At 35.9% G+C, this 26,481-nt stretch overlaps 1 protein-coding gene across 1 annotated transcript in view; it reads left to right on the top strand.

Annotated features, from left to right (window-relative positions):
- Positions 1-21,185, top strand: part of LOC141439842 (adipokinetic hormone/corazonin-related peptide receptor variant I-like) — a 71,188-nt gene extending 50,003 nt beyond the window's left edge. Inside the window, exons 2-5 of the mRNA XM_074104235.1 lie at positions 8,544-8,665; positions 11,693-11,798; positions 12,404-12,608; positions 21,031-21,185. Of these exons, the coding sequence (XP_073960336.1) occupies positions 8,544-8,665; positions 11,693-11,798; positions 12,404-12,608; positions 21,031-21,185 (588 nt within the window). The remainder of the gene's footprint in view (positions 1-8,543; positions 8,666-11,692; positions 11,799-12,403; positions 12,609-21,030) is intronic.
- Positions 21,186-26,481: the final 5,296 nt, after the last annotated feature.

Here is a 26,481-nt window from a genome sequence, read left to right as displayed (position 1 = left end):
TCGGAACCCTATCGTGCATGGGCTCACACTTGGTTAGTTTTTTATAGGAAATATCATGTGAATTTAGTGGATATAGGAGTGCTTTTAATGTCTGACAATGAGTCGCGCTTTTAAATGGACTAGTTCATAGTCTACTAAGTACTTTGAATACCGATGTCTTTTGAGCGTAAAACCATTTTAAATCCGATTTTACTGTGTGAAATAGTTATAGAAAGGCGCTCCAATTTAGCTTGTGTTAGAAATTTTGCATAACTTTGGGGCGTTTCAATTTAAATCTTTTAATGATTTACAGTTTACGGCATCAGAAATTTTCTAAATTTGTAATGCGGGATCATATATTTTTTCTCGTCTTCCTTTTCGTCGTCCCATAGTGGATAAATCTTTAAAACATTGCAGGTTTGCTACGATCACCTTTTAATTTAGGGATCCGTTTACAAAATATTAGGCTAAACCGATGGCGTGAAAAATCTGAAAGAACTCATATTGGTAAAATAGAAAACGATCATAGCTTACTAGACTTTACAAGTTTACGAGTTAATCAAAAGTTAATAATATGTATTTGAATGCACGTATTAGGGAACCCCAACCTGAACATGTTGCGAATTGGTATTTGGCCGGTTTTTAGGTTTCCGTAGCCAACGGAACCCTCTTATAATATAGTTTTGCTATGTCTGTCTGTCCGTCCGTCTGCGGTTTTGCTCAAAGACTATCAGTGCTAAAAAGTTGTAATTTCATAGATATTATATGTAGCAACTGTGCCGACTAAATGGTATACATATTATACATTTTGAAAAAAAAAATGTTTTTTGGTGTACCTATTTACATCTATAGGTCTTTTTAAAATAATTGAGGAGTTGTGGAGATGATTTTTCGATTGAGTGATCTGTTTGCAAAGTATTCAACTTTAAAAGCTAAAAATTAATGATGGTATTAGTATATCACGAAAAACTATAATGGCTAAGTTTGCTTGAGATTTATTATTAGTTTAAGAGTACATGACAGCCGGAGGTGTAGAATGTACCTTTCCTAAACTTGGAAGATTCAGTACAAAAACACAAAATCTTTAGAAAAGTATTACTTGATTATTTTGTAACGGCTACGAAACTCTATCTTGGGCCCTTGGCTGGTTTTTTATGAATGGGGTAATGTCGGACACGGAAAATCGTAATAGGATTTAAAAAGTACGTAGGAGGTATAAATGTCATAAATCGTAAGAGCCAATCCTTGTGGGCGGAGAAGGAAACAACCAGAGGCCCAATAAAGGTTAAGATAATAAATAAGGGAAGCGATTATTTAAAACGCTAAAATAAATAAAATAATAGGACTTTGACGGTAAGTATTTGTTTCAAAGGTTTTGTCCAGCAAGTTCATGTGAAATCGTGCTTCCATTCAAACAAAGTTTTGTCCAAATTTATAAACAACACGCAGGATTTCAACCGGAGTGTAAATACGAATTTCTGCAGCTGTTTTGATGTTTAACTTGTAATTGGTTTCGGTTGAAGTAAAATGGAACAAACAAATGAGGGTATTCAAAGATAATAAGTTAATAACGTGAAAATTAAATGTAAATACCATCATTAAAATACATAAGTTAAACAGTCGGACGAAGTTTAATTCGCAAAAACGGATTGTTTTTAACCAATCTGTAAAAACCATGGTGGTCTTAGCAGTAGTAGTTTTAACTTTGTTGTTTTATTAAATATGTAAAAACGTATTGATTTATATACCTATACAAACTCAAACTCACAACATTTTATTGACACAAAAAACTCACCATATCACAACAAAACACAATAAAAACATAAATAGAGAAAGAGAGAAAAATTAGAGACGTTGCGCTGTACTTAGTGTGATGCCGAAAGGACTCAGCTCAGCATGTGCCGTGCTGTAGACCTGTGTAACCAGAGCTGCAGCGCTGGATCCACAAGCTGCCCACCGGGTATTTATAATTTTTACATAGGTAGAGATACTCTTTTTACAAAACAACTAAAATATTCTGAAAATATTCTTGAAGATTATCATCTTTTTCATTGACTCAATCACTTTTTGAATGAAATATTTATCAGCCAAAATTTTAATTTTTCCCTAGAATTTTTTAAACATTTTGATTCATAAAACAGACCTTGTCCTGGTAATTAAAAACATAATGAAAAAAAAAAACAAATTATGTAAATTTAGCCGTTCTGAATTGATAATATGATAACGTGTTGAGTTCTTGCAGCATTGGGTGTGATTCCTGGGCTGTTTCGGAAAAAAGAACCCATCAAAAACATTACATGTAAAAAGATGCAAGTCTCGCAACGCAGTTTCATAGTGCTGCAAAACAGTTAAGATGCAATGTTGAGCTAAGTTGGTTATTATAGTCAGAGGGGGTGTCCACAGAACGTGATTTCCACCGACATGCTTATTTTAAAACTTAGGAGGAACACATTTTATAGTTCTCAAATACCCAAATTAAAAAGTTACCCAAATTAGCCCCAGATTGCCAAGCAGATTAGGTTTGATGCTCTACCTAAGCACTCTCCTGTAGCCAAGAATAAAAAAATGAAAAAATCACGGTACTCTTGACACCAATTGACATAGTCCCAAACTAAGAAAATATTGTGTTATGGTAATGGGTACTAGGAAACTCATACAAATATCTGTCCCGACCCGGAACGAACTCGGGACTTCAAGTTTCGTGGTCAGGTTTTCTAATTTTTTTTTATACGACTGGATGGCAAACGAGCAAGTGGGTCTCCTGATGGTAAGAGATCCCCACCGCCCATAAACATCTGCAACACCAGGGGATTGCAGACGCGTTGCCACCCTAGAGGCCTAAGATGGGATACCTCACGTGCCAGTAATTTCACCGGCTGTCTTACTCTCCACGCTGAAACACAACAGTGCAAGCACTGCTGCTTCATGGCAGGATTAGCGAGCAAGATGGTGGTAGAAATCCGGGCGGACCTTGCACAAGGTCCTAACACCTGCAACTATTCCTAGTTCTGTCTTCCCACGAGACTGCTTAGCTTTTAAAAATTTTTCGAGGTCACCGATGAACAGTTTGAGACAGTGAGTGAAAAATTGTGCCTATACACCTGCAGCACATTTGAAAGAAAGAAATAATAAATGTATTTACTAAACTTCGGCACGAAAAAAAAAGAAATCACAGCTAAAAATAATAAGCAATTGATGCTTATTTATAAATCCCAATCACATACTAAACCAGTTTAGTAACATTTATTTTCTGCACAGAATGGAAATAATAATAATATTCGCCAAAATCAATCTCGCTAAAATATGGAACCTAATCTCTACCCATAGGTAAGCATTTCTTTCGATATACCATCAGCCAAATAAGTGGTCTCTCAATTTTAAACAAGTTCCTATCAAATCAATATGTCGCTAAAGTCGAACTTTCAAGTTCACAGACACGTCTACTGGCGTTATTGTTTTATGACATGCGAACGACCACATATTTGGCTGATGGTACACATTCCCATACGGGTGGAAATTCGTGAAGTTTTTGGAAAAGATTGATTCAGGCGATGAAAACGATTCCTTTATTTCGCGACTTTGCACTTGTGGTTAAGTAATAAATAAGCAAAGTTCTCTATCCTGTGGGAATTTCGAAAACACACTTCTTTTTGCTTCTGTTTTGTTGGGCACAGGCCTCTCAGAAAGAGAGAGCTTGGGCTGTTGCTTTGTCATCCTTAAGATGTGTACTGCATTTTCGCATAATTATTGTGTGCCAAATGTTTCATTTGGCAAATGTTTAATTTCCCAACTATCAAATTTCTCCGAAACCAAATTTTTTTCTCAGTGTATTTTCTTATGGTTTTATAGAGCACAGTAGGTTTGGAAGGTTTGTTTTATGAAAGTTCCGAAAATAGTATGGTTTCAGAGGAAATCGTGACTTGGGAAATAAAACATTTGGGAAATTGAACATTTGTCAAAAAAAAAAATTGTGCGAAACCGCAGAGAACCATCCCAAATACGTCATCACATCTTACATAAAATATCCTTCTTAAATTTTAAGCGAATTCGATCATTATAAGATATAAGAGCATGAAAATTATCTTTCACGATTTTTTTTGTTTTTGGCGGAGAAGCGGTTATCATATTTATTTGCCACAGACGTAAGGAAACGTAAAAGGGGGAAAAATAGAAATTTGGAAAACACATCAAGAGGAAAATCTTAAATAGGATTTTGTAAAGTAAGATCATAATTTACAATTAATCGATTATTAACAATCAGTAGGCATAATATATTTAATAGACTTGCAAGATTTTCTGACATACATAGGAACATTGCAAGTACTGTGGTTGCTCGATATTTTTACGGTACGGTTTTAAGGTGTATTAAATATGATTTTAATCTAAACTTTGTTTTTTCGCCCGTAATAACAGACTTTGAAAGCCACACTTAAAAACCTCGCGCAACAGTGGCGCCATCTAGAAAGACAAAAAACGATAGCCCTCATTGAAGAAGTAATTTTATAAGCGTAAAGTATGTATTTACTCTATGATGTCGGTGGCATAAATCGTTGAACCGTTTTTCATTGCATTTCAAAGTCTTGTGAAACATGTTACGGAAGTTTGAATTACGAGTACGAAAAAAGTACTTAAATTATGTATGGTACAGTCGACTTCATTAACTTGTGAGCAAAAATTTTATCAAAAATATCTGGACACGCTTCTACGCCGTTAACAAGAGAGTCGTGTTCAGATATTTTTTAATTATTTTTTTTTCTCACAAGTTTATGAACCCGACTGTACCAGTGGAATTCTGTATAAACTTGAAATTACTTTTCTTTTCGTTTTGAAATAAGTTTTTCCCAGGCATTTATTATTGTAGGTACGCTTAGATACTAAGAATAAATAATATTATTATCTACTTCGTTCTACGTTCTGAGGGCTAAGATGTGTGGCAAAATTACATTAAGGTTTGTAATATGTCTTCTATTTACACTCAACATCACTAAAAATAAGATTTATTATGCTGAGAGCGAAATTATAAGAGATTCGGCCTTTTATTAAGTAAGTAGCACTCCAAGAAAGTATATAGATGATATTATTCTGTTTAACAGCTTATAGCTTAGATAATTTAAGACGGGATTGAGCCTTTGCATCTATTTTACCTCTGCCCAATGCTATATGGCCATTTGGCCGTCATCGTTTATGAAAACCAAAGTTGGCCGCGACAGGTCCTCATGTTTGATTGTCCGTACCGGTGAATGAAGCTCGTAGAAAATGGTGTATGTTGTAGTTATTTCGTGCAGAAAAGGCCAGCAATCACACGTAAATGATTTAATCATTAATTTACGCTACCAGAAAAAAAGGGTCCAGTAGGTACAATACAAATCTCATACTCATAACATGCATTGTAATTTGAACTGAGAACTTCTTGTAAAATACGTCATACTTATTTTTAATACTGCAAAAAGCCTCATCTTGAGGTCATTAAAAAGGTTGCACAATAAACGCATAATTTATTATAAATGTTAAATATGATTTTATTAAGATTTCACTTATAGATCTGTTACAAAATCATTCAATTTAACAAATATTTATTCCAACTGTAGAGGCAATATACGGAAATTCTTTAATAAAAAAAAACAAGAGAAGCGGCTTTCATGCAACGAGGTTGCATACTTTATTAAAAGATCGGGAAAATTAACATTTTGGAAATATTTCGTTGTCACGTAATTTATTAGGTATCGATATATTTCTAATACCATAAATTTAATTTAAGATTTTCATCAACACATTTGATCCTATCTCTCGTTTTTTCGTGCTGAAATGAAATGACAGATCAAAGTAAAGTTCAAATATCTGGAATTACGTGAGTAGACCCGTACTCAGCATTTAAAAAAAATAATTAAAAAGTTACTTTGTCTCACTGATTTCTCATAGCAAAATCCGCCTGTTTGAGGTGCTAAGGTGAAAAGAAAATTTATTGTATTGTAAATTATAAAATAAACATGTTCATGGAAATTATGTTTAAGTTATATTTACGGCTAATTAATGATGATAATGATGATGTTGAAAGGGATCCAGGGTACATTATATATTACAGGGCACATTGTATGTTAGTCTGTAAGGTATTCTTTGTATGGGCCAAGTTGCCCGAAATAATAGTAGATTGTACAACAAGAGCATAAAACGAGCCATTCGCCATAACCCGAGTCGTTCATATAGCCACCTGACCTGGTACGGCGAGGGTGGATAGACACATCGAGGTGAAAATGGGTTTAATGCTCGAGTACTGCTTTTCACTATGATTGAGAGGAAATTAAATATATAAAGCAACAGTGAAATCAATGTTTAATTTAGTAGGTACCTTTTATTTGATGGCTTTTAGTTTCTTATAAAATAAAAAAATATTTTTAGAAACTTTTTTGTTTGTGGCTTTTGGCAGTTGATTACCTTGTTTTAAGACAAACATTTTACTTTATGCACTACAGCATAAAAAGTCATTTTGTCACTTAGATCTAGCATAAAAACGAACTTTACGAGCATGACAAGTGTATTTATTATTATTGTTATTATAAATGTCCTCGCTTTGCTCCGTATCGATGGAAACATCCCCTAACTCAGTTATCTATATACTTTGTGGCAATTTTCTTATACTGATGATTCGTAGAGCCGTGGTGGCCTAGTGGTTTGACCTATCGCCTCTCAAGCAGAGGGTCGTGGGTTCGAACCCCGGCTCGCACCTCTGAGTTTTTCGAAATTCATGTGCGGAATTACATTTGAAATTTATATTACCACGAGCTTTGCAGTGAAGGAAAACATCGTGAGGAAACCTGCACAAACCTGCGAAGCGATTCAATGGTGCGTGCGAAGTTCCCAATTCGCACTGGACCCGCGTGGGAACTATGGCCCAAGCCCTCTTGTTCTGAGAGGAGGCCTGTGCCCAGCAGTGGGACGTATATAGGCTGGGATGATGATGATTCGTAGCCTAAAGTAACAAATCATGACCAGATTTCAGTCACTACAACCCTTCCCATTTGAGACGTAAAGTGGGAATGTTTTTTTTTCTCGACTAACTAATAGTGTGGGGTATTGTTGGATAGGTCTTTCAACCTTTTGACGCTTCGATCAACAATTAGTACTAATTGTTAATCGAAGTTTTGATGATTTTTCGATTCAGTGATCTGTTTGCGAAATATTCAACTTAAAAGTGCAAATTTTCATCAAAATCGAGCATCCCCTCTCTAAAATATAATCAGTCGAGTGAAAAAATTTCAAAAAATTCAGGATTTATAAGGAGAATTATAACGGCTAAGAATGCTTGAGAATTATTAGTGCCTAAGGTATAAAATATACCTCAACTTGGAAGATTCCGTATAAAATACGAAATCCTTCGAAAAATATTACTTAATTTTTTCGTAATGGCTACGGAACCCTATCTTGGGCGTGTCCGACACGCTCTTGGCTGGTTTTTATTTATTTGATCAATTAAACAAAAAATGAAGATTAGCCAGTTAAAGTTCCGCGTGACGTGACGTCGCGTGACACTGTTCAGTACCCTTAGTGTAAGTTTCGGTTACAAAATACGTCTCGATCGCGTTCGCGTTAAAATCTCAATTTGTATGGAAACGCGAACATCGCAAACGTTCCCCTAGAGGCGCTGTTCGTGTTTGCATACAAATTGAGATTTTAACGCGAACGCGATCGAGACGTATTTTGTAACCGAAAACTTACACTAAGGGCGCAGGACAAGGTGACGTCACGAGCGCCCACTCCCGAACTTACACTAAGGGCACAGCACAAGGTGACGTCACGAGCCCCCACTCCCGAACTAACACTAAGGGCACAGCACAAGGTGACGTCACGAGCCCCCACTCCCGAACTTACACTAAGGGCACAGCACAAGGTGACGTCACGAGCCCCCACTCCCGAACTTACACTAAGGGCACAGCACAAGGTGACGTCACGAGCCCCCACTCCCGAACTTACACTAAGGGCACAGCACAAGGTGACGTCACGAGCCCCCACTCCCGAACTTTAACGAGCTTCATCTTTGTTATTTTTTAATTGATAGGCATTGAAAAGAAAAAATACGTCTCCAATAATTTATGATAATCTGATTAAATAAATAGAACAATATTTTTTTTACCCAGAAAACTTATTCAATTGTGTGAATAACGTCTGTGTATAGTTGTGATCGCAAAATTAAAAAAATAATAACAACTATTATAGATATGTTTTATATATATGTATTATATAAAACCAACCAACCTAGAAGCCTAAGATGGGATACCTCAAGTGCCAGTAATTTCAGTTAGGTATTTGGGGTTTACAGAATGCATTATATTTATTCAAATGTTTTGCTCTATTTGTCGATCCTTGTTTTTTGATTGCTCTTCTCTACCACTCAATGGTTGACTGGCACAGTTCCCTTCAGGGATTAGTCCGCCTTTGTAGTTAACACTTTACTTTCTTTCTGTAACCTGTTTGTTTTTCCTTTAGTACAATAAAGAGTATAAACAAACAAACAAACAAAATACCTACTAAGATTAGACGAGTATTTACTATCCAAAATTTGTTCGCAGATCGGCTGGCGAACAACAAACGCGTGGATAGCGGGGAACTTGGCGTGCAAAATTTTCCTCGTCCTGAGAGCTTTTGGACTGTACCTTTCCTCCAATGTGTTAGTCTGCATATCACTAGACAGGTAAGACGTGATGAAGGGTTCTTTGCTTATAGCATATTAATGGGCATTCACAAAAAAGTGTACCTTTTCTTTTTTTCAATAATATGGTATTCCTACTTAGAATCAAGAGCACTATCGATTCCGATAGCTTAAAACAATGTTCTAAAGAAAAAAACGTCACTTTTTTTTAATACACTCGGGACATTATGGGCGTCACGAAACTGACTCAGATTTTGTATGAAAAAACTCAATACATTTTGAAATTTAGATTGTGCAAATTTTCGAATTTCAAAATCAACCTAATCATGACTCATACAAACTTACTTATATTTGAATTCAATAGAATCAAGCAATCTGGTAAACAAATGTGGCGACTGACATTGACACTTGACTGACGACTGGCTGACTGACTGACTGACGTTAGCTCTAGTGATGTGAATGCTCTTTAAGATACTTCAATCAGCGGTAAATCATTATTTTGAATATTTATTTATTTTGAAAAGGTATTTTTAAATTTACATAAAACAGGGAAATGAGAGTAGACACAGGGAAGTGATTCAAAATGGTTTTTTGGTCCAAAAATAGACTCCACAGTAAATATAAATAAAATAAAATAAATATAAATATCACGGGACAATTCACACAAATTGACCTAGTCCCAAAGTAAGCTTAGCAAAGCTTGTGTTATGGGCACTAAGTAACGGATAATATGATATTAGTAAATAGAAAAAAAATATATGAAAAATAGAAATCTACATAATTTGTACTATAATACTATTTTATCGTCCAACTAGTGTTTACCCGCGGCTTCGCACACGTAAATCATTAGGTCCAGCAGCTGAAATACCGGGTTTTTTAAAAATTCCCGTGGGAATTCCCGAAAACTAAATCGTTGTTTTCATTGACATTACATTAAAAACAATCATGGTCAAATTTCATGACTCTAAGCCCAGCGGTTATTAGTTCAAAATTTTATCCCTATCTCGTGGGAATATCGGAATAAAAAGTAGGCTATGTTTTATTCCAGATGTCAAACTATCTACATAGGTACCAAATTTCATGACTCTAAGCCCAGCGGTTGTTACTTCAAGATTTTATCCCTATCTCGTGGGAATATCGGGATAAAAAGTATCCTATGTTTATATACTAACTTTTTGCTAAATTTCATCTAAATCCGTCCAGCCGTTTCAGCGTGAAGAAGTAACAAACATACTCACTCACTCACTCACAAACTTTCACATTTATAATATAAGTAGGATAGGATTAGTAGGAAAAGTAGGATATAGTAGGAAGTAGGATAGTAGGATAGGATTAGAAACCTTTATAAACTTTCATTAAATAGTGTAACTTAACACAAATAATTAATATCTACGAATAAATTAATAGGTATGCTTATGAATACGCTCTACGACCAATAAAATTCCCCAATTTGCAGAGCCAGCCATAATTATCGGTAGGTAAGGTTGGTTCAGTCAAATAATTAATTTTGTAGGTACAGCACTAAATTTCCAGAGACTAGACAGACTTCGGCGAGGAAAAAAATATCATGTCAATTTGACAAATATAACGGATTTTCGTCTTCCAATTAATTATATAAAAAAAATAAACATATTTACACGATTATTTAATGATAAAATGATTGTTAAAAACAGTGGTGAGTTCATTGAGATGTGAATATGATCGGGATTGGCGTTCAAATGTAAATAACTACGGAGTAATCATGAAAAATTGCTTTGTTTACACGATTGTTTTTTCCATTGAATTCTATTTTACCTACCTACATATATAACAAACGCCTTCAGGGGTGGAATTATAGAGAACGTTTAAATACCCAAGTACCCGTTTATTTCTCTCTATTTATCTAAATTTGTACAGAGCCCTCGGTGCGCAAGTCTGACTCGCAGTTGGCTGTTTTTTCTAATATGTATGTAATTAGTGTAGTTTGCAACAAGATATTGGTTGATGTTATTTGGCAAAGTGTCAAGTTATAAGCGCGCAAAAGTGAGCAACATTTTATTATGGTTTAGACTCTTAATTCCAAGTCTGCCCGCCAGACTTCATTGGATTTATCACGCAGGTTTATTATATTTACGAAGCTCATAAAACCTCTAGAGGTTCACTAAACCACCAAGAATATACGACTTTGGTAAAGATTGTCTCAAACCAGGGGACCGTTGAAATCAAAGCGCTCGGAAATACCATTATGGTTTTCCTGTGGTGAAAAATTGTGCTCCATTTGAAATAAGTGGCTACTAGTAAAGTATAAATCTTGTTTATTAGTCGAAAAGCTGAGGCTATAATTATAAAGCGATAAATACATAGATCGAAAATACAAACTGAAATATAGATGCACAGAAAAACCAGAAAAATAAAACCAGCGCTGGGAATCGAACCCAGGTCCTCGGCATTCCGTTCCGTGTGGAACGTCTTATTTTTCTGGTTTTTTCTGTGCATCTATATTTCAGTTTGTATTTTCGATATAGGTTTTACGGGATGACCGTAAAAGTAACAAAAAAAAAATTGGAATTGAAATAAAAAATACAAAAAGATTCCAAAAAACCAATCTTAAATACATAGATTCTTGGCATTTTTTAAGAGATTTGGCGAGTGACGTCATTTCAAAAGTGTTCCCTATTCACAGCGTGGCCCTGGGGTAAGAATAGCGGTCGCTCTGGGCGACCGATAGCAAGGGACGCCATTTTCCAGTTTTCACCGTAAAATAAAATTTTGATGGCGCCTTTTGAGAGGCGTGGAAGTGATATAGACAATCTCGCTCCACAATTACCTAAATACCTTGATCAAGAGCTTGAGCCGGCGACGCCTCTTCATCATTTTTATGACAACAGTTCTTGTTCCTGTGCTTATTAATTAAATTACATTTTGTGCAGTTGATTTCATTTACTAACAAAAGACCTAAATTAATGATAATGACATTGAAACAATTCAATGGCGTTTTTTTTGACAGTCGCGATTTAACATTAAAAAGTAATTTATAAAGTGTAGGTACTTTCCGTGCAGCTTTTGTTCCCAATTTAATGTTTGTTGCAGGTTTTTTGCTGTCTTGTATCCATTGAGGCTCGCAGTTGCTAGATCAAGGAGCAAAACAATGCTGAGTTTTGCTTGGATAATCGCCTTGTTTTGTAGTTTGCCTCAAGTAAGTGGTAGAATAACAACATATAAATATATTTAATACTTTCAGCCGAGAAGACACGAGATCAAACTAATTGATTTATCCGGAGCGATACATTTTCGGATAATTTTAAATGTTTAATTGTGTTTAAATTTCTAACTTTTATTTTATCTTCAAAAATTTCATATTTTAGACCTTCAAAATAAAATGACATCACGAAGACGTTAGCTCCAAGTTTTCCTTCAGCTGTTTGTTAATACGCGATAGCAAAAATATAAAAAAAAACAATCAAATTACACTCAACGAAATACCGTAGATCTCTTTAGATTATTTATTTAAGTCATAGATAGCAATTATTTGATATGCAAGATTTTTCTAAACAAAAAATTTGTTGTGCGCAGTTTTCGGGTGGGTAGGTTGAAAGCTACGTGGTGCGTGGTGCGGGTTTCAATATAGTCTATCGCACCCGATTTTTTTTTGTTTTGAAAAAATCTCATCAAATCGCCAGAAGCATGATTATCATGGGTGAGGCCTATGTATGTGCGAGGCCTATCGGCAACAGTGGACGTCCTACGGCTGATATTATGACGATGATGATGATTGTCAAATACCTAAGCTATTTTTTTCAGAGTCTGGTCTTCCGGGTGCTCCGTCATCCACACGTGCCGGAGTTCGAGCAGTGTGTCTCCTTCGATGCATTCTCCAGCCAGCAGCTAGAACTCGCTTACAACGTGTTCTGCCTCTGCGCAATGTACTTCCTCCCCCTCCTCATCATCACAGTCTGCTATGGATGTATATTCTACGAAATTTCCAAGAATTCGAAAGAAATCTCAGGTTAGTATTCATCAGTCGTAGAACTACGAATGTAGCACATCCAATAAAGAATCCGTTCGTTATTGTATTATCCGTAACAATATCATTTAATATGAGTGAGTCTCACGGTTGTTTTATGTTCAAAATTCCAATAAAGAATGTTTGAAAATATTTTTTTAAGTCTGTTTGGATTGTTTGTTTGGATTTTTTATGTGCGCTCGGCTTAAATGAAAATTTGTTTGCAGTTTAAAGTTGAATATTTCGCAAACAGATCACAGAATCGAAAAAAATCGTTTAGGCAACCCTAAACTTGGCAGCGTATCTTATGAGATACATAATTTTAGATCATTTTTTTGTCTTTTTTAAGTTAATTTTGTTACCTCTACAAGAATCCTACAAGGCTTGTATTCAGTACACTTGACTCACCTTGCCAAGTTTAGGGAATAGCTACGAGTAATAGGTACCTATCTAACGATACCCCACACTAAAGGGTAAGGGTTATTATTTTATTTTATTTTAGTCGAGAAAAAAAATAACCCCCACTTTACGTCTATAGGAGGGACCCTAAAAATTTTTTTTGTTGTTTTTTAATTTACCACTGTCGGCGTAACTGATGAATATTCATGCCAAATTACAGCTTTTTGGTACTAACGGTCTCTAAGTTTAGCCGCGGACAGACAGACATACGGACAGACATGGCACTATATACCTAAGGGTAAGTTGACTACGGAACCCTAATAGTTGACTACGGAACCCTAAAAAGCGCTTAACATCCATGACCTTTGGTCTCGCAGTAGGTTTAATTCCGCCTCAGCAAAGCTTGTTACGATTCATATAGCCGTGAAATGAAAGTAGTTTGTATTATGTATAGTATATATCCTGATTGGCTGGTCGGCAAAGCAAGAAAGAAAATGAAATTTTTTGATTGCCTCACAAACTATGAATGAACTTACTATACATCCGCAACGGGAGCCTGGCATTTATTTAAACTACTCGTACATTTATTTATTTTACTGCAATAGTTTGCTCTACGCAAATCAAGGCAGAACAAGCAATTAGATTTGGCTGATAAAAACTGGTTGTACACTGGAAATTAAATAGGAATTATTATTTCGTTTTCAAACGTTTCGCAAAGTTTTAAAGTTTTCATGGTAGCAAAACGCATAAAATAACAGTATTAAGAAGTTTTAAAAATTGAGAATTTCTCTGAATAATGCATAAGCGTTTTCCGGAGGAATTTTGTGAATATTTTTGATTTTAATTAAGTAATTTTATTTGATAAAAAAGCAAAAACAATTCATTTTCGTTCTTGAAGTGTACTTGAATTTATACATTTCTTACTATTTTTAGGGTTCTGTAGTCAACTAAACCCTTATAGTTTCTCCATGTCTGTCCATCTGTCCGTCTGTCTGTCCGTCCGCGGCTAAGCTCAGATACCGTTAGTACTACAAAGCTGTAATTTGGCATGAATATACAAATCAGTCATGCAGAGATAGAGGCAAAATAAAAAAATAAAATTTATGGTACCTCGCATAGACGTAAATGGGGTGATTCATTTTTCTCGAATAACCCTATAGTGTGGGGTAACGTTGGATAATTAGTTCTTTTAAAAACATTAAGGGGGTTGCCAGGACGATTTTTCGATTCAGTGATCTGTTTGCGAAATATTCAGCCTGAAAGTGCAAATTTTCATTAAAATCGAGCGTACCCCGCCCCCCCTAAAATCAAAACTGTTTCGTAAAAAATTTTTTTAAACATTCGGGATGGCAGTAAGTACATCAAATTTACAAGGAAAATTATAACGGCTAAGACTGCTTGAGAATTATTAGTAGTTTGAGAGTAAATAGCAGCCTAAGGTATAAAATATACCTAAACTTGGAAGATTCCGTTCACAATATGAAATCCTTCACAAAATATGACTTGATTTTTTTTTCATGACTACGGAACTCTATCTTGGGCGTGTCCGACACGCTCTTGGGTGGTTTTTGTAGTTTAGGTAGGTACTATAAACTATGTGTAATCAGTAGGAAGGAATATGTATGTAATAATTTTTGAGATTGTTTCTAGTAAGGCAACGGCGCCTATTACCGGGGGTATCGAAATCGACGGCCATCACCGCGGCAATTTAAAATACGCATTTTATAACCAAACCGATAGATTTCTTAAAAAAAAATATTTTACAAGATAAAAGCTTATTTAGTCGACTCACGTATCTATTACCGCTAGTGTATGTGAATGAATCAAACATCTCGCAATTCGTGATTTTCCGAAATGGCACCGACGGAAGAAGATTTGCCATACTAACGCGTGACACCACATACAAGCAGACTCGAATCTTATTTAGTGTTTTACAAAATATTTATGGCAATTGAACTAATGTTATGGTTTTTAAATGGCTTTTTATAGTTTTTTGTACAAGTTCTGAATACTTTTTGTACAATTTTGGGCCCGGAAATACGATTAAAATAGAAAATAAAATACAGCGGCGATAGGCGCCATTTTTAACTGTTGATTGTACCTAATACCGTGGTATATCACGGTAATAGTTAAAGTGGTAGTTTTGGTTCTTCAAGCTTTATTTTTGGTATAAATTATCGTTCATATAATTTGTTATAGTTATTCCAATCTTGATCTATTTACGCTTTTAAAAAACTATTTCCGTGGTATGAAAAGTATTAACAAACTCTTAATTTTTAGCAAAAACTTCAATACTGAATTTGCAGTTTCTATAGAAACCGTTATTTTGCCAAGTTGTTTAAATATTGCGATGAAATTTTATATTTACTTACCAGTTATGTAATTTTGGTTATATGCCAAGGATGTAATAAGTATATTTGATTTGTAATTCAAACACAACTCTATCCTATAGTTTTTATAGGTCGGAATTAGATTTTGCAATACTCCAAATTAAGCCAATTAACGATGGTATGATCGCATAACCCTCGCTAATAGAATGTTTGGGAATCTATTACCGACCCATTCAATTGTCTTTGGGTCGGTAATAGGTTCTTAAAGAAGTCCCCATTACCGAGTGACATTTTATTTTTCTGTTAAAATAATTCACATTTAGGGTACCGTAAGTGCAGATTTTTTTGATAAAGTTGTGACTTTTACTCAGCATGCATACATCAAACTATAACTGGTGGCATGAGCATAATAAAATACAATGGGCTGGATACACTATTCGAATCATACTTTAGTTTTTTATTACAAATTTTCTCAATAAATATTTGATGTACAATATATTATACAGAACCAAAGCCGTTACCCTTTTTTAATCCCTCGGTATTAGGTTCCAAAACATGTGTCGGGTTCCTTTTACCGATGGTAGAAAATTGCCGTTTTTTTATACCCTCGGTAATAGAAGCTCAATTCGCGGTAATGGAATCACAGCCTGTCCATTACCACGGTAATAGAAGATTTGGGTATTTTGATTTCAATAATTATTTTATCAAATACTAATAACTAAAACGAGCCCAAAAAGTTAAGACACTGAAAGTTCAATAAACGCTCTTAAATAAAAAAAATATTCTCGTTTGTTATGGAGCTTTGATACCCTTAATTTTTGGGACTCATTTGAAAACTTCCTTAAGTACCACGGTGATAGGCGCCGTTACCTTAAGTTTCGTCCAACTGTCTCGTGTACAAGTGTTTCAGGAATGTAAAAAATAGGAAACATCCTACGAAATATCCCGTCACGTAGATAACTAGCACTATCCGAGTAAGGCTGCTTTTCCACCAGAGATGTGCGAGGATGCGTTGCCTTGCGAGTAAAATATTTTTAACTAGCTTTTGCTCGCGACTTCGTCCGCGTGGAATAGTAACTTTGGAAAGTATTTAATTTATTTAGGATACCTATTTTGTCAATAATAGCACATAGAAACTTCTACGGTTTACTGAAAATAACCTATTTTAATACATTGCTTTCTATCTAAACAATTTTTTTTTTCTTCCATGTTCTTTGGTTTAACAAATATTTTGCGGAAGCCACATTTTAGCAATACGACGTGTATTCTACCCTGCCAACATAAAAGGACTACCTACTTAATTCTTCATAGTGAACTCTTGACACCTTACGTCCTTTATTGTAAGTTAGGAGGGTAGGATTATAATTAAGACGGCATTTTTACTAACTACACATATTTCCGATAAATATACTTATAGTAATTTGTTTGGAATCCCTTAAGAACTTTCATCCCCATATTTTCAAGATCGAAATTTAAAAAGCGCCGGAAAAATGTTTTTTAGGGTTCCGTAGCTCAAAAGGAAAAAATGGAACCCTTATAGGATCACTTTACTGTTCTTCCGTCTATCTGTCTGTCAAGACCCTTTATCTCGTAAACGCGCGGAGTATCAGTATCGAGTTGAAATTGAAACCCTAAACTCAGGTCAGTAGTCCCGAAAGCTGTGAAAAATTCTAACTTCTAAGTCAACGCGATCAAAAGCTACAGTAATTAAAAAGGTGTTTCCATGTAAGTCGCCAGAAAATAGAAGAGGTAATAGGGTACTTCCGAATGTCCTGGAAACTTGGAATTTTGCATAAAGGTAGCTCTTATAGCACAATAAATAAGAAAAGTCTGAAAATTATATTTTTTTATGTCTGACTGTCTATGTCAATAAGCCATCTAAAATGACCCCACATTGCGTACATTTTGCTTGAGCTTAGAAGGCTCTGCTAACACTGCATCAGCCTCTCTGCTAACATCACCTTGCAGGTAAAATTTTCAAAAACGCTTGAACAAATATCTATGTATTTCTTATAAGTGCCCAAATGCCAAGTTTCATAAAGAACCATCGATTTATCTTCGACAACGACGATCTTCCATATAAAGTTTCATTCCCTATTTCACCCCCTACACACACACACACAGGAAGAATTTTGAAAAACGCGCGAACAAATATCTATTCATCTCTTATCACGTGCCCAAATGCCAAGTTTCATAGAGAACCAGCGATATATCTTCGACAATGACGATCTTCTACGTAAACTTTCATCCCCTATTTCACCCCCTCACAGGAAGAATTTTAAAAAACGCGCGAACAAATATTTGTTGACTTCTTATCACGTGTCGAAATGGCAAGTTTAATAAAGATTCATCGATTTATCTTCGAATCCCTCAACAGGTCGTATTTTCAAAAAAGCTCAAACAAATATCGATTAATTTCTTATTAAGTGCCTAAATGACAAGTTTCATGGTTTTATCTTCGACAGCGACGAACTTCCACCTTATAAACTTTCATCCCCTTTTCAACCCATTAAAGTCTCTTATTAGTTTAAATAACAAGTAGTGAGGTAGGCTCTCGTAATGTACAGTCAACGTCATAAAGAAGTGATCACTTCTGTACCTTGTCGCTTTCAGTCGGTACACTATTTCGAATGGCTTTTCAAACATGACGTTAAAATAACAAGGTACAAAAGTGATCACTTATTTATGATGTTGAGTGTAACAGCCTTATTCATAAAAAGTTAGAGCCTCCTTGAAGGCTCCTTGAAGGCCCGATGCTAAAAAACATGATTCATAAACGTCTGTTAGCGCTAATCAGGCTCTGCTAAAGTTAGAGGACCGTAGACCCTCCTTTATCTCTCTGCTAAGTCACAAAATGGCCGCCACAAGTTTGAACAGCTGACTTTGACTAGAGCAAAAAACCATAGGTACCGAAGATATTTATAGTGAAGGCAGGGCTACGCAGATTAAAAAAAAAAACAGGAAAATTTATTTTCAGGAATTTGTATTTAAAAATCCTCTAAATTAGCAACAATAAATTAACAATAAATATGAAAAAAAAATAAGGATAATTAACATAATTATGGCTTTTTGCACAACATAAACATGCGGATCGGAAATGGCGGGAAAACCAACATCTCGCTTTTTATTTTTTTTCCTGGTAATTTGCTGTCACTGCTGTCAATTTTTTTTTTAATTATCGATTAGGCCATTTTTTGTCTTTGATTTGTCAAGGTGGCCAACATAACGCGTCTAATCCGTCTATCAGCAGCTCAACAACTAGCAGACTGCTAGCAAGCGTTTATGAATCATACTTCTTGACAACCGTCTAACAAGCTTAATCAGTCTGCTAAGTAACAGACCGATCAAACCTCAATTAAGGTTTTTTTATGAATAAGGCTGTACCTACTTGTAACCAAAGTTTGCATAGGCTCTATTACTTAATTAGTTTCAACGTCTTTTTGATTCAATCTTTTACTTAAGTAAAGTATGGTGTTATATCTAAAACCTTCTAGCTCGCATTTTGAATACGAACTGGAACTGTGCTCATAATGAATTTCAACGTGATATTAGAAGCAGATTGGGGAACATTGAATTTTGGCGTGTTCCAACAAAATCATTTTTACTTAATTAGTCCCTGGCTTACCAGCTTTTGATCGTCCTTTTTAGTAGCGATGAAAGTTTAATTACTTTCGTACAGAATAATAAAAATAGAACTTTTAAGGTAGTAAGAAGTTAAAAATAATTCTCTGTTATTGATAAAAACCACAACAACATTCGAGTTTAATTAGCAGCAGTGATATTCCTACAGAGATTTTCTTTTTTAAGTAAACATTTCATAATTAGAACGGCCTAATTGCCTACAAGTCAATGAAACGCGATTTTAAAAACAAAAACTCTCGCTCTCTATGGACGCCGTTTTTTTCGAACGTGTTCCGCCTCGCTGCGTCAAATCTTAATTTTATTTGGTTGTTGAAATATCAAAAATACTGCTGGAATTAGCTGTAAGACCCGCCCTACACAAACGCATTTATCCATCACCAGAAAACACACACAAAATTACATGGTGTCTTCAGCTTTCTGCATGTGCACGTATATCCTCCTGAAATCTTGGTCAGTGTTAATTTCTTTCATTTCTTCGACTTCCGCCTAATTACGTACTTCAACAGCTGCGGATTGATTTCCGCACGTGGCGTGATTAATAATTACACAAAGTAATTCAGGTCAATTTAAAAAAATAGCTTTTAAAGATTTTAGAGGTTTTATATAAAATAATGAAAGTAAATGATAGGAAAGAAATACGGGACGTATTTTTAAGATATAGTCTGCTAATAAATAATAAGTCGATATAGTCGAATCAATTGCATTGCAGGGGGGCTACTACGAAAATCGAAGTTCGTATCGTACCGTCCCTCTCACTCTTGCATTAAATAATCTTATCGTCAGCGGGACGGCAAGATACGAAGTTCAAATTTTGCACTTCGTTTCGTAGTATAGGGCCAGAAGTGTGCAGCAAATAATCGATTTATTTTGATTTAATTACGGTTTGTTCCACATAGTTTGTGTCTATTTTAGTGCGGAAACTGTTATTTACGCCCATTTTGACAGTTAATAATTGGGTTCCAATCATATCAAAATTTGTGGTTATTGGTAAATTATTGATAGATAGTAGACAGATGGCCGTTGGGGCCGAAAAGTTCTCAAATGGACGCCGCGGATCGACAAGCGCAGCGTATAGTAGGACGTCTACCAACGAGATGAATGGATGACCTGGTTAAAGGTGGATACAGGTCGCTTCCAACCGAAGTAATTGGAGGCCTATGTCCAACAGTGGACGTCCTACGCCCGATATGATGATGATGATGATGAGGATGTATGATATAATGTGGCTAAGGTATTTCATCATCATCATCATCATCTCAGCCGTAGGACGTCCACTGTTGGACATAGGCCTCCCCGACAGACCTCCAGCTGCTTCGGTTGGCAGCGGCCTGCCTCCACCGTGAACCTGCGGCTTTAACCAGGTCATCCGTCCATCTTGTTGGTGGACGTCCTACGCTGCGCTTGCCGATCCGCGGCCTCCACTCGAGAACTTTTCGGCCCCAACGGCCATCCGCTCTCCGTGCTATATGGCCCGCCCATTGCCACTTCAACGAGCTGATTCGCTTGGCTATGTCGGTGACCCTTGTTTTTCTACGTATCTCCTCATTTCTGATTCGGTCCCGTAGAGAAACCCCAAGCATAGCTCTCTCCATAGCTCGCTGAGCAACTCTGAGCCTATTTATAAGGCCTAAAGTAAAGCACCACGTCTCGGATCCATATGTCATCACTGGCAACACACATTGGTTAAAGACTTTCGGCTAAGGTATTTATTTAAGATAAATCTGTCATCTATTAACGAGAAAATAGCGAACAACAGTGTCCTACGAAAAGCCGTACACACAGGGTCCTGCATGCAGTGCCATTGCTTATTGTTTCTGTCGGGGCCGGTAGGTAATACAGACAGAAAAAAAACCCGCGTGATACACAATACGATCGGGAGTGGTACAGTCAACGTCATAAATAAGTGATCACTTCTGTACCTTGTCGCTTTCAGTCGTTACACAATTTCGTACGGCTTTTCAAACATGACGTTAAAGTGACAAGGTACTTCAACCAGGGCCCTGTATGCAGGTCTTATAGCAAGCCTCCTAATCTGCTATTTTCAATTGTAACAGATAAACGTGCATCGGACCACAGCCGAATCCAGCTGCGTCGCTCGGACCGGCGGCCGCTTGCGCGCGCGCGCCGTCGCACCCTGCGCATGACCGTCACTATCGTCGCCGTGTTCGCTTGCTGCTGGCTGCCGTACGCCACCATGACTCTATGGTAATCTTATACTAGTACTGCTGGTACCACTCATCATCATCATCATCATCCCAGCCTATATACGGCCCACTGCTGGTTTAATAATAATAATAAGCTTCGTTTATTTGGGAATTTGGGAGTTTACGTGGGAATATCAGAATAAAAGTAGCTTATGTGTTATTCCAGACGTTCAGCTACCTAGATCCCAAATTTCATGACTCAAAGCCCAGCGGTTGTTATTTCAAGATTTTATCTCTATACCGTGGGAATATGGGGATAAAAAGTAGCCTATATGTTATGTCAGATGTCCAGCTAGCTACATACAAAGGATTCAAAACCCAGCAGTTATTATTTCGAGATTTTAAGATAAGTAAGGTTTACATGGGGTCGGTACATGTGAAGAACATATGTTTACCTACCTACAATCATTCTTGGAATTTTGAAAACAATATAACAATAGTAGAAAGTTGCACGTACAATACAATACGGGGCTGTTTCACCATCCATTGATTAGTGTTAACTGACGGTTAAATTGGATGCCGTCTCTATTTGTTCCGAATAGACGGAGAAGGCATCACATTTAACAGTCAGTTAACACTAATCAATGGATAGTGAAATGCCCCTAATTATGCGTCTAATACGGTATTTGACAACTCCTGATTTTGCCATATTTTTTTTATTATTTTATTTATATCTTCTATTATATTAAAATATAGATATATAGATAGTGTTTAGCGAAGAGAAAATTTAAATCGGTTGAAAATAATTTATGGTTTTTAAATTAAGAAAAGTAATTGTCTCAAGTGCTTTAAATTATGGAAGCACATTCAATGGATTCGTATGTTCAAATGTGTACTCGTATTTTATTTGAAAGGTTCCTCATTTGATACATATATCGCATCGCACCCATTTTTATCCGAATAACGGTTTAGCTTTTTGTGCCTCTTCAGGGTTCCGTACTAAAGGGTATAAACGGAAACCCTACTTCTATATACTACTTCGCTGTCCGTCCGTCTGTCACCAGGCTGTATCTCATGAACCATGATAGTTAGACAGTTGAAATTTTCACAGATTATGTATAACTGTAGTCATATAATATATATATAACAAAAATAGAACAGAATAAATATTTAAGGGGCCCCCATACAACAAATGTTATCTTTTTTGCCGGTTTTTTTGCTAATCCTAATAGAAGTTGTATAAATGGTATGGAACCCTTCGTGCGCGAGTCTGATTAGCACACGCTTTGCTTAAGTAAGCTTTGACATGAAATATTGAGTCAAAGTCAAAATATCTTTATTCAATTTAGATTGTAACAAGCACTTATGAATGTCAAAAAAATCTACCACCGGTTGTAAAAACCTCTGTTGAGAAGAGTCTGGCAATACTAATTATATTTTGTAAACAGACTTACAGCCATTTTTAGTGATATCTATACATCAAAGTCCTATTTAGCAACTCATTTTAAAATAGTTCTCAATTCGCTATTTGGAGTAAGCACTCGCCAATGTCAAAAAAAATTATTTCCAAATTTCCTATCCACGATATAATCATTAATTTTAATAATACGCCTTATATAGGTTGACGTCTTCTGACACATACTTTTAAATTTTGTGTCTGTTTCTGAGTCTTCTGAAACTTCTTTAACTTCATACGGTTTACCCGTTTTAGCCATATAAATAGCCAGGTAAGCCGCCCTTAGGTGTCGTATAAAAAAATGTGTAAGGGGGTGAAATAAAAATTGTACTATACTTTAAACTACATTCATTTTTACTAATTACTAATATGATCGGGGTAGAAAAACCACTGTGATTCGAAAAAAAAATGTTTTGCATGGAAGTGGAGTCCACGCCAAGCCAAGCCCTATAGTCTCACTCATGTGTTCCCACTTATATCGTATTAGTAATCAGTAGCCCTAATATGGGTTACAGTATAGTACAGGATTTTTTTTATCAACCTGTAGGTATATTGAAATTTACTGTTCTCATTTTAATTAAAGCATGCATGCCTTCGCCTTCTTTTGGGGATGCTCAACTACAGAATGCAATGTAATACTGCAATGTTATATTTATAGCACGCGTACATGTAGGTATAGCGAGGAAACTGAATCACGTACTGGTACTGGGGTGGAACCGTGTACTACCAATGTTATGTTGACATCCCATACATTTGCAAAGAAATCATAGCGAAATAGATCACGAAAAGGATCATCAGAGACGAAAGAGATCAAGAGATCACAGAGGATGAAAGATCACACATTGGATTTAGTTTCCATGACTGTCTATGAGAAATACGGCTATTGTGGTCTTGCCCTCCGCAATTGTCAGACCAAACCTGTTATTTTTATATATACTATCAAATTATGTGTTCGTAGAACAGTTTAAACGGTCCGCACGCAGCGACGGCTAGCGCGTACACTGAGGCAACTGCCAGTTACACTGGACTTCCCCGCCCCGCGACAATATCGGTGCCGCGTATAGTGGTGCATGTCGGTTGCCTCAGTATACGCTGTACCGATTAGCAAAACGGTGTTAGATGCATTCATATACGTCACTTTATTTCCAAACTAATAGGAATATCCGTGCAAATTTTTTGTGGTAGGTAAATAAGGAAATATTAATCACAAAATTGCAAAAAACTAAAAATCAGAATTTGTCACTTGTACCAGTATCGTAGGAGGTATCGATTTCAAGATTTTATCTCTATACCGTGGGAATATGGGGATAAAAAGTAGCCTATATGTTATGTCAGATGTCCAGCTACCTACATACCAAATTTTATGATTCAAAACCCAGCGGTTATTATTTCGAGATTTTAAGATAAGTAAGGTTTACATGGGGTCGGTACATGTGAAGAACATATATTTACCTACCTACAATCATTCTTGCAAAAGAAAAAACAATAGCGAAACAAACAATAATAATAGTAGCAAGTTCATGAACGTACAATTACAACAATAAGGGGCTGTTTCACCATCCATTGATTAGTGTTAACTGACGGTTAAATTGGATGCCGTCTCTATTTGTTTTGTTCGAATAGACGGAGAAGGCATCACATTTAACAGTCAGTTAACACTAATCAATGGATAGTGAAACAGCCCCTAATTATGCGTCTAATACGGTATTTGACAACTCCTGATTTTGCCATATTTTTTTTATTATTTTATTTATATCTTAATATTATTATGGAAATATAGATATATAGATAGTGTTTAGCGAAGAGAAAATTTAAATCGGTTGAAAATTGGATTTATAGTGATTTTTTGAAAAATCTATATACCTGTCTCTTTCTCAAACGCTTTTCTCTATGCAGCAAGTATGGCGGTACTGGCGTGTGACTTCACATGCCAGTATGTCTTTCTCTGTCTAATCTTGAATTTCAAACCTTTGTAACTTTGTTATTTGTAAAGGTAGCTTACAAATTGTTTTTCTATTCGATAACAGGCATTGTGTAGTTTTAATTTATAAAACATATACAAAATAGTCAAATATCGTATTCTATTTAGTCCATAATGAAGTGAAAACATTACTGTAAAGGGTAAGGTCTTTAATTTATGAGCCACTATGGAACCATTTCACTGTAAACGTCATATTGACATCGCATTAATAAAGAAGGAAAATCGTAATGGATTTTCCTTTAGATTGGTTCCATGGTTGCTCATGAATTAAAGTCCTTGACCGTACCTATCCTAGGCTACGATCCCAGGATTTCCGTAAGAGTAGAATATTAAAAATTTTAATAAATAAATATCACGGGACAATTCACACCAATCGACCTAGTCCCAAAGTAAGCTTAGCTTATTTTGTAATAGAAATATTTTTTAATTAAAAAAGATTGTAAGTAGTAAGATTGGATTAAGCGTGATATAAAACATTCAGAAAATGACCTCTCCGGCATTTGTATTGTCACGCAATTTACATAAGTATACCAAATTTCAAGTCAATCCAACTACTGGAAGTTGGTCGAATTTAACTTGTAAAATTTGATTACAGACAGACAGACAGAGAACGGGATAGGTGAAACTAAATTAAAGCTTGTAAAAACCCGTTGTTCTTCATTTTTAGCAACACTGAATTATTAGCTGGCAAACTTACTTATTGCAGCCATTTTCCGCATCAATGGCGGTAAATTCAAATCTCGCGTGAAAGTCAAAGTCAAAATATCTTTATTCAATTTAGGCTATAACAAGCACTTATGAATGTCAAAAAAAATCTACCACCTACAACTTTGGGACACGTTCATTACAGTAATTGAATATTAACTACGCTAAAGTTTAGGTTGACGCAAACTGCCCACATACTTATCTATTCGGAATTTCTTAATTGTTTCAAGAAATGGCTTCTGATTCTTGTTTGTACCTACCTACTCGATTTTGTACTCAACCTAGCAACGATTCTAAATAGTCACTGGTAAGCCGCCCGCCGGTGTCGCATCGCACGGGTGTAAGGTGATGAAATGAAGAAATTTGACAATCAAAAAACTAACCTTCATTTTTTACCTTACCCCCTTTTGTGGTTTTGTACTCGGGGCTGTGTTTCACCACCCATTGATTTATCCGTCCATTAAATTTAACCAATGGATGGTGAAACAGGGGCTGACAGGGGGTAAGGGTCCACGCCAAGCCAAGCCCTATAGTCGTCACTCATGTGTCCCTTCAACCGTTCGTCCATCCGTCTCCGTTCAGTAATTTGGTACGTTACTCTAAATATCAGGTCCAAGTTAAAATGTTTAAAAACGTTCGTAAAAATATACCTAACTATTAGAAAGTTAGAGGATATACAAATAGACGAGGAAATATTTTATACGTTTTAATATTTTATGTTACAATGTAGGTAGAGATATAGATGAAGATAGTTTGCTCTCCAAAGGGACGAGATACTAAAAAAAAGAGAGACCTTTGTCCAGCAGTGGGGTACTCGTTAGAGCAGCAGCACAAAAATGCTCCGAATTCCAGAATAAATAATATCTCTCGTAATGCCATGGCGGTAATGCCATGCGCCTTATTAAATACATAATTGATACTAATTCTGATTAACATATTGAATGAATAAGTCAGCCTTAGGTTTGCAGATCACCATTTATTAAAATAAAATGCTTTAGAAAATTAGAAGGGCGTTGCGAGGTAACATGACACAATATAGTATGAAAACTAATGCAAAATATTGTTTCTCATGGATGGAATAAAATGATAAAAGATATTGCTACCTGACGATATCACAATAGCGTTCCAGCAATTTTATTTACCTCGCGTCACTCTTGAGTTGCATTTGCATTCAAGGATTCACGATATTGCTTCCTCGGTGTTGTCTTGTGTTTTCCTC

This window comes from Choristoneura fumiferana, chromosome 21 (assembly GCF_025370935.1).
Source record: "Choristoneura fumiferana chromosome 21, NRCan_CFum_1, whole genome shotgun sequence".
In the NCBI taxonomy this organism is placed as follows: Eukaryota; Metazoa; Arthropoda; class Insecta; order Lepidoptera; family Tortricidae; genus Choristoneura; species Choristoneura fumiferana.
Note: the sequence above shows the minus strand (reverse complement) of the source record. Positions and strands in the feature narration are given on the sequence as shown.